Source organism: Ceratotherium simum, chromosome 35, assembly GCF_057802395.1.
Source record: "Ceratotherium simum simum isolate JZ-2026a chromosome 35, ASM5780239v1, whole genome shotgun sequence".
Classification (NCBI taxonomy): domain Eukaryota; kingdom Metazoa; phylum Chordata; class Mammalia; order Perissodactyla; family Rhinocerotidae; genus Ceratotherium; species Ceratotherium simum.
In genome coordinates this window covers 24,695,718-24,708,575 of record NC_141934.1, presented here as the reverse complement: position 1 = coordinate 24,708,575, position 12,858 = coordinate 24,695,718, and the positions used below count along the sequence as shown (strand labels likewise).

At 37.3% G+C, this 12,858-nt stretch overlaps 1 protein-coding gene and 1 non-coding gene across 3 annotated transcripts in view; both read left to right on the top strand.

The window, feature by feature from the left end:
* The window catches only part of ZCCHC8 (zinc finger CCHC-type containing 8), a 28,393-nt gene that overhangs the window by 988 nt on the left and 14,547 nt on the right, over nucleotides 1–12,858 (top strand). The window contains exons 2-9 of one of the 2 annotated variants that reach the window (XM_087423361.1): nucleotides 556–596; nucleotides 4,785–4,859; nucleotides 6,453–6,558; nucleotides 7,725–7,802; nucleotides 11,266–11,369; nucleotides 11,486–11,551; nucleotides 12,127–12,187; nucleotides 12,661–12,803. In XM_087423361.1, the coding sequence (XP_087279487.1) occupies nucleotides 556–596; nucleotides 4,785–4,859; nucleotides 6,453–6,558; nucleotides 7,725–7,802; nucleotides 11,266–11,369; nucleotides 11,486–11,551; nucleotides 12,127–12,187; nucleotides 12,661–12,803 (674 nt within the window). Of the gene's footprint in view, nucleotides 1–555; nucleotides 597–4,784; nucleotides 4,860–6,452; nucleotides 6,559–7,724; nucleotides 7,803–11,265; nucleotides 11,370–11,485; nucleotides 11,552–12,126; nucleotides 12,188–12,660; nucleotides 12,804–12,858 lie in introns of those variants that run through there. The other variant, XM_087423362.1, reaches the window with a different exon arrangement.
* On the top strand, nucleotides 5,326–5,456 carry LOC147912479 (small nucleolar RNA SNORA9). The gene has a single exon (XR_015549989.1). It is a non-coding gene; the product is annotated as a small nucleolar RNA SNORA9 (small nucleolar RNA).

Here is a 12,858-nt window from a genome sequence, read left to right as displayed (position 1 = left end):
TTTTAAAATTTGTAAAGACCCGAAAGCGGTTGGTAAATCATCTTTTAAGGTTTTCGAAGTTTGCCTTTTTCCTCGACATTTTATTATGAAAAATTTCAAAATACAGAAAAATTGAAAGGATTGCACGGTGAACATCCATACATTCCATCTTAGATTCTTCAGTCGTTAACAGTTTGTTTTACTGCATTTACTTGACCGAATATCATGATGCTTTGACTTGGAAAATTTTCTTAAGTGAATGGCTGCTTAACTTTTGACGGGACACCGTTGTTTGAATAACGTTTTGGTTCAGTCTCTTAGTCTCTTTTGAACTACGTGACCCTGTCTTAGAAATATCTGTGTTGGGAGGGGTGAAAACTTATCTTAATTTTTAGATCCATATGCCTAGCCCTGCAACAAAACAGGACCTCAGGAAGTGTGTCATCCTCAAAATATTTATGGGTCTTTTAACGTTTATAACATTCTGCCACCGAAAGTGAGAGTTGGTAGTTGAATTTTATGATCTTCATGATTCTGTTTTTATGGGGGCTTATATTCCTTAACAAGTAATAACATCAAGAACTTAAAAGAAAATTGAACATTCTGACTAGACCAAGGTATGAGATCTTAAAATTACACCATTGTTGTCCTTTATTTTTTATCCTTATATGAATATTTAATCACAATTTCTTTGTAAAAAGGATGTTTAGGATTTTTGTATTGTTTTTATGTGTTCAGTGTACTCTGAAGAAATGAGAGTAACGATCATTTATTTTTAATTTGTGGGGGTAAAATTTGAATTCTCATAACTGCATTAAACTTTTAAACTGACTTATTGGGTGAAAATATTTGTGAAACACAATCCAGAAAAATTTGATTTATTGTTCAGACCAGGCAAGTTATCAACCCAGCTGTTCCTGTTCCACAAATATTTCTGGAAAGTTAGAATTAAGATTGCAGTATTAATTTAGCTGAAGATTTATTTACACGATTAAAAGTGTGTTCATAAATAGAAATAATGCAAGATACAGCATTTTATTTTATTTTATTGAGAAAGATCAACCCTGAGCTAACATCCATGCCAATCCTCCTCTTTTTGCTGAGGAAGACTGGCTCTGAGCTAACATCTATTGCCAATCCTCCTCCTTTTTTTTTTTTCCCCAAAGCCCCAGTAGATAGTTGTATGTCATAGTTGCACATCCTTCTAGTTGCTGTATGTGGGATGCCGCCTCAGCATGGCCAGACAAGCAGTGCATCGGTGTGCGCCCAGGATCCGAACCCCGGGCACCAGTAGTGGAGCTCGAGCACTTAACCGCTAAGCCACGGGGCCGGCCCCGATACAGCATTTTAGAAGGAGAGAAAATAGTTGCTTTTGGAAAAAGTATAGTGAGTGGATTTGCATTCAGACATCTGATTTTCTTTTCTTTTTTTTTTTTTTTTTGGTGAGGAAGATCGGCCCTAAGCTAACATCTGCCAGTCCTTCTCTTTTTTTTTTTTTTTTTAGCTGAGGAAGACTGGCCCTGGGCTAACATCCATGCCCATCTTCCTCCACTTTATATGGGACGCCACCACAGCGTGTCTTGCCAAGCGTTGTGTCGGTGTGCGCCCGGGATCCAAACGGGCGAACCCTGGGCCGCCACAGCAGAGCGTGCGCTTAACCGCTTGCGCCACTGGGCTGGGCCCCCAGGCATCTGATTTTAGCAGAAGATTAAATGCTGGTATCTCTTTATAAATTTATTTAATAAGTCACTAAATCTAAAATATTTGTTAGGGCCGGCTCTGTGGCTTGGCGGTTAAGTGCGTGCGCTCTGATGCTGGCGACCCGGGTTCGGATCCCGGGAGCGCCCTGAGGCACCACTTCTCCCTCCAACACGAGGCCGGGTCCCACGTACAGCAACTAGAAGGATGTGAACCTATGACATACAACTGTCTACTGGGGCTTTGGGGGGAAAAAACTGAATAAATAAAATCTTTAAAAAAAAAAATAAAAAAAAATAAATAAATAAAAATAAAATATTTGTTAAACTACAAATTTATTATGTAGAATGGTATTTTCAAGCTTTCAGAATTTGGGGGTGCCATGATGCAGTTTCACAAGCACTTTTGTATCCCTGGTAGCAGCTGGAGTAACCAGCTACATTGGTGACTAAAAGTTTAAAATTTTAGAATTTAGGGCCGGCCCCGTGGCTTAGTGGTTAAGTGCGTGCGCTCCGCTGCTGGCGGCCCGGGTTCGGATCCCGGGCGCGCACCCATGCACCGCTTCTCCGGCCATGCTGAGGCCGTGTCCCACATACAGCAACTGGAAGGATGTGCAGCTGTGACATACAACTATCTACTGGGGCTTTGGGGAGAAAAATAAATAAATAAATAAAATCTTTAGAATTTTAGAATTTAGACGTCTTTCAGAATAACTTCCCCATACCCTACCTCCTTCCTGTACGTGAGCACCCTTTGTGGATCTAACTCATTTTTGGTTAGATATCAAATGTGTTGAATATAACTAGGATTCCTCAAATATCATACTTGTTATCTATTGAAAGATATTTTATTTAGATAAGCACACATTTTCAAATAGAGTTGATCATGTAAACATTAAATATTTATTTATAGCATCATAGGCTTTTCCAGTTTATAAGAAACAAGCATTAGTATCATGAAAAAGAAATAAATTAATTTTTCTTTTAGAGTTAGCACCCTCCAGGGCCGGCCCCGTGGCTTAGCGGTTAAGTGAGTGCGCTCCGCTGCTGGCAGCCCGAGTTCGGATCCTGGGCACGCACCGACGCACCGCTTCTCTGGCCGTGCTGGGGCCGCATCCCACATGCAGCAACTGGAGGGATGTGCAGCTGTGACATGCAACTATCTGCTAGGGCTTTGGGGGGAAAATAAATAAATAAATAAAATCTTTAGAGTTAGTACCCTCCATATTGTCAGACTGATAAAGCATTTTATAGAAAACCAAAGAACAAAAAGAAACAAAATTAGATAAAATTTGTACCCCAAATCTCTTGGTTTAATCCTAATTTTTAGAATTGTCGTGATCAGATGTTTCTCTTCTTTTTTTTCAATAAACAATGTGTTTTTTTCTTTCTTTTTTTTTTAACTTTATATTATGGAAAATTTCAATTATACAGAAAGTGGAAAGAATAGTGAAATTAATACCCATATTTTCGTCACTGAGATTTAACAATTAATATTTTGTCATATTTTCTTCTTCTGATCCCATACACACATTTTACCCCAAATATTTCAGCATGTATTTGTTTTTTAAAGACTTTTTCATACATAACCACACTGTTATCACAACTAATAACTGACATGATTTCCTTAACATTCCCTCCCCAGTCCATATTCAAATTTCCCCCATTGAATGTCTTTGTAGCTGATTGCTCAAACTGGATTCCAGTCAAGGACCATGTAATTGCATGTGGTTTTTAAAAACGTAATGTATTTTTTAAAACTGTAGTTTGCACAAATTGAAACAAGTCTCTGAACCTTTTCATAATTTTATTTATTTGATTCAAATAATTCCATATACAGACTGATTTATTTCATAAGCGGTACAGGTAGAGGAATATGAGGCAGGTGAGAAGAGGAGGAATCAGAGATTCAGCTGGTCCCAGGTTACCGAAGGGATATATTGCAGGTTTCCAGGCTGCATTCTAGTTCTGTTTTTGTAATATTTGAAAGTCAAATCCAGGAACAGTATACTTTTTATATCTCTACTTTAGAATCTTGGATTTGGGATATTAAGTGGAATGTCCTATGCCCTCTAAGAGTCTATCCATTTATTTATAAATTGTTTTATTTTTCTATAGATTTCCAAGCCAAATTCATTCTGATTCTTTTAGAAATACATTCTTGTAACCTGCGGTTTATCCACACCCTCCTTTCCCCCAGTTTGTAAAGAAACTAGCTATTAGGTAAAGAAACTTTTTGGTTGAAAACTAAAAGACTAACTGTAGTTTTTAATTTTTTGTGAAATACTTTTTAAAATATGTAAGGGATACCTCTGTAAAATCGTTCAAATAGGTAAAATTGGCGAAAACTTAGATTTTTCTTGAGACAACTGGAGTTCTTGTTATTTTATTTATTTATTTATTTATTTTTGTGAGGAAGATCAACCCTGAGCTAACATCCACGCTAATCCTCCTCTTTTTTGCTGAGGAGGACCGGCTCTGAACTAACATCTATTGCCAATCCTCCTCCTTTTTTTTTTTTTCCACAAAGCCCCAGTAGATGGTTGTATGTCATAGTTGCACATCCTTCTAGTTGCTGTATGTGGGACACGGCCTCAGCATGGCTGGAGAAGTGGTGCGTTGGTGCGCGTCCGGGATCCCAACCCCGGGCCTCCAGCAGCGGAGCATGCGCACTTAACTGCTAAGCCATGGGGCGAGCCCCGGAGTTCTTTTTTAATTTTTTTTTTTTTTTTTGTGAGGAAGATCAGCCCTGAGCTAACATCTGCCAATCCTCCTCGTTCTGCTGAGGAAGACTGGCCCTGGGCTAACATCCTTGCCCATCTTCCTCTACTTTATATGGGACGCCGCCACAGCATGGCCTGACAGGCGGTGTGTTGGTGTGCACCTGGGATCCCAACCGGCGAACCCCGGACCACTGCAGCAGAGCACGCGCACGTAACTGCTTGTGCCACCCGCTGGCCCCCGACTGGAGTTCTTGATTCTTGATCTTATTTGTAAAATATTATATGATCTTTGGTACTTAAGAATTATAAAAGTTATGTGTTTATATATACATATGCGAGTTTCACTTTAATCTCTTCTAAAAATATGTTTTAATTTCTGTTTTAGTGGAATATTGGTGAACGATACTAAGTTAGATGGACCTTTATTACAGATTCTATTTATGAACAATGTTATTTCAAAGTAAGTAATTTTCCCTTTTCTAAATGTAACGAGTTAAAGTGTTTACGAAACAATGTCTTCTATAAATATGCTGTTTTCGTTTGTACTTATACCATCTTTGTTCTTTTACTTAAGATTTGTGGAATCGTAATTAAGATTAAAAGCAAGGACATTCGAGTCATATAAACCTGAATTTGAATCAACTCCTACTTTCTACATATATGAACCTGGGCAGGTCACTGACCCTCACTGCATATCAGTTTCCTCACTGGAAAACAGGATACTAATAGTAACTACCTCTGACATAGCTAAGTGAACACCTGTAAGAGCCCAATAAATAGCCTCTAAATAAAAATAACCACTACCACCACAACAGTAAATAATGTTAGCCATTTCTCCCTGACAATCAGGTAACTGAGTTTTTTCTGTTAGCTATCTTCCAAGTTGACCCACGTGATTTTTTTTCCTTAATATCAAAATTAGACCTTTGCAAGCCTTCCAGCATGCTTAGGTCTAGGGTGGCTCAGTGCATTCCTGCAGTGCTTGCTGGAGTGTTCTGAAGTGGTTCCCTTGCCCTGTCCCTTCCTCAGAGCATGGTCATAGACATTTCAGACTGTTGCTTGCCCCCTCCTGAGTCACTTAATCACACTGTTATCTTTTGTGCTGGGCAAGGTAAAGAAGATAAGGGGAACCACATACAGAGTGTTAGCTGTGAGACAGGCCCATTACCTACCTTGTCTCAGCAGAAGCAGAAACTGAGGCTCTGAGGGGTGGGGAAGCTGGGTGATGAGGGAGCGGCAGCAAGGTGTTGGGCACAGCAGGGCTCTAGCACTGTTGTCGCCATCGGATTAGAATCGACGTCTACTCTAGGTCATGGCAGTCTAATTTCTGCACCATTCACTGGTGTGTTGCCTGCAGAAATCCTAGAATGTGAGCTAGAGAGACCTGACAGATCATCAGGTCTGGGAAGAGGAAGTTGGCTGCCCAGCTGGAGCGTAACCTGGACTCCTTTGGCACCTCCTGAACTGAGCACTAAAGAACACTTGATGAATATAGTTCTTGACCTGGAAAGCCAGAGAAAGTAGACTTCAGTAGTTTTTCTTGCATTACATTTTGGTTTTATTTTTTCCACTTTAATATTTATATGGGTGTTTCCTTATTTGTGCATGGAGTCTCTGGGAGGAGGATGTGAAAGAACTGAATGCATCGGTTGTCTTGGTGTTAAAAAAATAGGTGGCTAGGAGACAGCGTAGGTAGGAAGCTTTTCATTATGGAACTCCTTTACTTGTTTTGGATTTCGAACTATTTACATGTATTATGTATTCAAAAATTAAGTACATAAAGTTTATCAATAAAATCCATTTATTCTTTGCACAGATATTTGCCAGCTGGGATAAGCCAAGCACTGTGTTAGGTTATCATAATCATTTTATAACTTTCAACAATGTGTATTTTTTCCTAGGGAATAGATTCCTGAGTGGTACAAAGAGTGATTTGATAAACCTCTGAAAAACAAAGTAACAAAATTTACACATGACATCTAATAATGCGTTAAGACTTCAATCGATTCAGTGTTTTACTCTGGGTTCTGACTGTTTTGTCCTCTTAATGCAGGCAATATCATCAAGAAATAGAGGAATTTGTATCAAATTTAGTAAAAAGATTTGAGGAACAGCAGAAAAATGATGTGGAAAAGACTTCCTTTAATCTTTTGCCCCAGGTATTTCAAACTTAAAAGACTTTAAGATTGGTAAATTACGCTTTTCACTGCCAATTATTAGGCCACGGGGATCCTCTTGAATCAAAACTGAAATGATTAAGATTATGTTTTCATCCCCCATCCTTCACCCGGGCTTCCTTCTCCACAGTCTGACCGGTGCAGCCGCAGGGCTTTCTTGTGGATTGTGGCTCCTTTTCTCAGAGGAATCATATTCAGACCTGGCTACACTCAAAATTAAAGGCTTTTTTTTTCTCATTCCCTAACTTGGACACATAGATTTGGGCAGAAAGTTAATTTTAAGCCAGGAAAAAAGACTGTGTGTCTCAAGTTTATAAAAGACAGATTCTCTTTATGTAAAACCAACAGATTCATGTGTCATTCTTTTTTTCTCCCCTACTTGTTTAAAAAAATCAATAGCATGCCCAAAGAAATATGAGAAATTTCACTATGTGAATATTAGAGCATGAATTTATGTCAAAAAATTAGAATTATGATTTCTGGGCTTTTTTTAAAGTTAAAAATTAAGGTATGGTAAGTAGAGTCTCTCAGATAAGGATCTTTAGCTTTTTATCCTCACAGGTTGAAAAAGGGAGTATTCTGATTAATTAAATTTTTTGTTTATCACCTTTAGTTTTCAACTATCATATACAATTTTTAAAGATTCAAGAAACAAAATATATTTAACAATAAAAACCATACTGAATAGTATTTAATTTTTGATTCAGGAAACACTTGAGAATTTTGTAGTGGCTTGAGGTCTGTGAGAATTATATTATCAGTATTGACCAGTAATGTAAAATTATATATTTTTTTATCTTTCTGGTTATCTGATTTCAAGGTAAACTAAAGTCTGCTTTGCTAGTTTAAGCATTGAAAGTTCCATGATTAATACTCATTAACACAAAAGTCATAGTATATGCTAATGCTTCAGAAGATGCAATCATTTATATCTTTTTTAATTTAATTTTCCCACTTGTGAAATTTCTTTTATAAACATTCCTAGCTTCTAAGTTCACCCTAAGTATGACAATGATGAATTCAAAGTTTTATATACCGTAATGATATGTATCAGAAAATAAAGGAGTGTATTCAAATTCCTAATATTTGAAATTTAAAGTTGTTAAAAATTGGTTATCTTTTGTAATGTGTGTTTTTCTTTGCATTAGCCATCCAGTATTATGCTAGAAGAGGACCATAAGGTAGAAGAATCCTGTGCCGTTAAAGACAACAAGGAAGCTTTTAGTGTAAGTTTGGACATTTTAGTTTTGAATTCTGCACGTATATGTTTCCTATCCTATGTCAATTGGGTGGCATTTAAATGATAAAGTGGTATAGTTATATGTCATCAAGTGATCACACATTATTTGATTAAATTTGTTATACACAACAGTGTAGACTTCAGCCTCTAAATTTACGGTCATGTGCTGCATAAGGACGTTTTGGTCAGTGACAGACAGCATATATGACAGTGGTCCCATAAGATTAGTACCGTAGAGCCTAGGTGTGCTAGCTGTGTAGTAGGCTACACCATCTAGGTTCGTGTAAGCACACTCCATGATGTTTGCACAATGATGAAATCGCCTAATGATGCATTTCTCAGAACGTATCCCCATCATGAAGCAACGCACGACTGTAGTTTGCTTTTTAGTAACTATCGCAGTGTGACCTGAGGGCATAATAGACATTCTTTGGAGGACTTTATTTTTGTCCTGACCAACCTCCTTGTGTTTATTTTCAAGAACTTAGATAAAGATATAGAAAGTATGCTTGTTGAACTTACATGAAGCTAAGGGATAAAGAGCTAACGTACCAGATGGCAGATAGGAAATTTAAAATGCTGACAAACTCAAATGGTGAGTGAAAAATAGAAGAAGCTTAACAGGGTGAACTTACGTTTAGGCCTTTCAGTACCTATGCAAAATTCAGCAGTGTCAATGCAATGTAGTGGTATGATTTTGCAACTTATAATTTTTTCAAGAAGATAATATAATCCTGGATTTTCTTAGAGGAAGACTAGTTTTCGAGTTTATGGAGTATTCTGCCCCATTGGTATACCACAATTTTAAAGACATGGGGCTGCTGGGATGTTGAAGAGCCCAAATCTCATTGAAAAGATTTACAAAGGATGTCACGTCTCTTCAAATGTGATGAAGGCTGTTATTTGCAAAAGTGGCAGAATTAGGACCAGTGATTGAATTAAGTATAGATTTTCAACTCAACTTTCAGACAGTGGAGATTTCTGTCAGATATGAAAAATGAAATGGTACATCTCATTAAAAAAGTGAATTCCTTGTTACTGGAAATAGTTAGATAAAGGCCGAGATGCTATCAGGGCTCTTTAAAGAAAAATTTCTGAATTTGAACTAGATAACTTTTCATTTCCCTTCTAACTCTGAGGTTTTGGGATTTAAAGTGGCATCTCCGTGGAAACTGGGAATTTTGTGTATTTATAAATTCAGTCCTTTAATAAATACTAATAAATATTTACTAAATGCTCTTTTGTGCTAGAGACTGTTCTGGGTTCCAGGGGCACAGCAATGGAAAAAAGGGGCAGAATCCCTGCTCTCGCTGAATTACGTTCTAATGGGAGAAGGCAGTGCTCTGAGGAAAAATGGAGCAGAGTAAGAAGTTAGAGAGTAATGAGGGGTATTTGGTTTGTATAGTGAGTAGTGACAGCCTCTCTGAGCCAAGACATGCATCAGATGAGGGAGTGAGCCGCACGCACTGCAGTTTGAGTGAAGAATACTCCAGGCAGTAGGAAAAGTGAGGGGAAAGCCCTGAGGCAGAAGCAAACACTTACACTGTTCTCAGCTCATTACAAATATTACTCATGAAGTTACTATTATTATTCTCATTTTACAGATGAGGAAACAGACATAGAAAGCTAAGTAACTTGCCGGTGGTCACTGGATAGTAAGTGGCAAAGCCAGGGTTTGAATCCAGGCCTTCTGACTCCAGAGCGTGTGATCTGAATCCTTCTCTTGCCTTATAGGCCACAGTGAGGCCTTTGGATTTTACTCTGAGTGAGATGAGAAGCCATTGGAGGGTTTTAAGTAGAAATGTGACACGATATGACTTGAATTTTTAAAAGAACTGGCTTCTCTGTGGAAAATAGTCTGTAGCTGGTTACGTGTGGAAGCTGTTATTGTATTCATCTTGGGAGAGAGAAGATGATGGCTTAGACTAAGATGATAGTGGTGGTGATGAGAAGTGGTTAGAACCCGATATACTTTGAAAGTAGAACTGATCAAATATGTTGATGAATTGGATGTAGAATATGAGAGCAAGAGAGTAATCAGAATGACTCAAGTTTTTGGCCTGAGCAACTGGAAGAATGTTGTTGCCTTTTCTGTGATGGGAAAGACTTGGGAGAGGAGCAGGTTTGTAAGGGATAAGAATCCAGTGCAGTTCTAAATAGGTGAGTTTGAGATGCCTCCTACATGTCCAGGGGGAGCTGTCAAGTTGGCACTTACATATACAAGATTGGAGTTTAGAAGGGATCGGAACTGGACATCTGGGGATTGTCAGCATGTAAATTATATTTCATACCATGAGTCTGGATGAATCACCTAGAGAGTGAAAGTAGAGAAGAGGACCAAGAACTGAGTCTTACAGAAGGTGGAGAGATGAGAAGAATCTAGCAAAGGGAACTAAGAAGGACTGGTCAGCAAGGTAGGAAGAAAACCAAGACAATGGTGTCCTGGAAGGCAAAGGAAGAAGATGTTTCTAGAAGGAAGGAGGAATCAGCTGTGTCAATTGTTGCTGATGGGTTAGGAGGAAGACTGGGAACTGTCCATTGAATTTGGCTGCGTGGGGTTCATTAGGGAGCTCCATCGTCAAGTAGCTTAGTGGAATGATAGGAACAAAAGCCTTACTGGAGATGTTCAAGAGAGAATGGCAGAAAAAAAAATTAGAAAAAAAAAGTCGGGAGACTGTCCTAGATTAAAAGAGACTAAAAAGATAACTTCTAAATGCAGCGTGTGAACCTTAATCAAATCCTGGCTTGGGGGGAAAAAAAGCATTTTGAGAGTAGTTGAGAAAAACTGAATATAGATGGGATAGAGATCATATTAAGGAGTCACTAATTTTCTTAGGTGTGACAATGGTGGTGTGGTTTGTAGGAGTGTGTTCGTATTCTTAGAAGGCTCATACTGAAGTATTTAGGAGTGAAGTGTCATGAAAATAGTCTATAGCTGGTTATATGTGGAAGCTGGAAATCAGGTAGGAAGTTATTGTATTAATCTCGGGCGAGGAAAAATAGTGGCTTAGGCTAAGGTGTTAGTGGTGGTGACTTTCTTCAAATGTAAAAAATAAGAGAGAGAGAGTGTGTGTATGTGTGTGTGTGTGTGTTTATGTAAAGAGAGAGAGAGACAAAAATATCAGCAATTGTTGAATCTAGGGGAGGGTACATGGATGTTCATTGTACCATTTTTTAAACTGTTCCATATAAAATTTTAAGTCTGGAGAGAATGCGGTTGATAGTTATGATCCAGTAGAGGAAAAACTCAATGATCTAGGAAACATAGAGGAATTTAAAGATGGAGCTTTTACACATCAAAATGTGGCTCCTTTAACTAGGGAGTTGATTATTACTTATAATAATTTCATCCAAAAATAAATTGTTAAAACAATTAATCATAGTCTTACATTATTTAATGTCTTTTTTTCCTGCTTAAATAGCAATATTTTTTGACTTGTTTTCTGCAGGTTGTAGGAAGTGTCCTGTATTTTACTAATTTTTGCCTTGATAAATTGGGGCAACCGCTACTAAATGAAAACCCTCAGCTTACCGAAGGATGGGAAATCCCCAAGTATCCTACATAGTGAATGAAGATCTTTTATGCATCTTGCCATTAAGTTCACCTTTAAAACAATTTACCAAATTTTGCAGACTATGATAACTATTCCTTAATAAAATTCACTAAAGGTACCAGCAAGTCTTCAGCCACATTGTTTCTCTAGAAGGGCAAGAAATACAAGTAAAGGCAAAAAGGTTTGTGTGGGGAGCTGTTTTGTTTTCTTTTTTTTTAACCAAAACCATAAACTCTTAGCTTGAAAAGTTAATATTCTTTATTGCTGGCTTACTATAAATAAATTACAGACTAAGCTAGAATTTCAATATTGGGACATATATTAAATATTTAAATTGATCATCTGTTTATTGGAATTCATTGGTTTGCCCCTAAAATGCTTGGGTGGGTGGAAAGGTATAATTGTTGCTGTCAATTTGATTGCTGTCTTATAACCATCTACCCCTTTCCAAGTTACCTAAAGGAAATGTGATAATCTGTTTGCCTCAGTTCTGTTATTAACCACTGACAAAACTCAGAGGTAACAGATCAGTCGGGAACATAAGGGTTCTTGGTTAAGAGACCAGGTTACAAGTACTATTTGTTAAATCACTAAGTACAGGAGGTAAAAGTGTACTCATTATTGGCATTTATTAGTAGCTTGTGATCTACGCGCTTTCTTGTCTCTCTCATACACTTTGCTGTCAAACAGAATTGTATTGATTTGTTTTTATGTTTTCATTTACATTATGAAAATCTTTGTTTTTTGACCAAATAGGCCAAGGCCTCACTGTTTCAATTGTGGTTCTGAAGAACATCAAATGAAAGATTGCCCAATGGTAAATTTTTCTCCTATAAAAAAAAATGTCCTTGAACCAGAGCTATCTAATGTTTGCAACACATTTATGGCATTGTGTGATATAAAGAAACTTTCTGTGTTACTTTCCTGTTGTCTTTGAATTTGAAATCTTTTCAAATCTGCACTGAGATTTTAAGGCATTAAATTAAAAAATAAATAATTTGTCACAGTTCTCTGTATTTGAGATGAATGAAACATTACGAGAGTTAATTTTTAGAGAATTTATTCTAAAAACTTGATTTTATGTTATAATATCAAGGTAGTAAGAAATTAGAGTGACTGCTTTTCTTCCTTATTTTTCTAAAATATCCACCCTCTTTTATATTTGTTCCTTATACATTAAAACTGGAATAATCTGTTTGCTTGACCTAAACAGAGTGCTTATGATTATTTAATTTCTGAAGTATTTCTAAACTGCTTGATACCATTCTTTTCAAACGCATGATGATTTAGCCTCGAAATGCTGCTCGAATAAGTGAAAAGAGAAAAGAATATATGGATGCCTGTGGTGAGACAAACAATCAGAATTTTCAGCAGCGATACCATGCAGAAGAAGTAGAAGAAAGATTTGGAAGATTCAAGCCAGGAGTTATTAGGTACCTCTTTTTTAACTGTAAAATGTCATTTCTATTTCCCCAGTATTTGGAACTA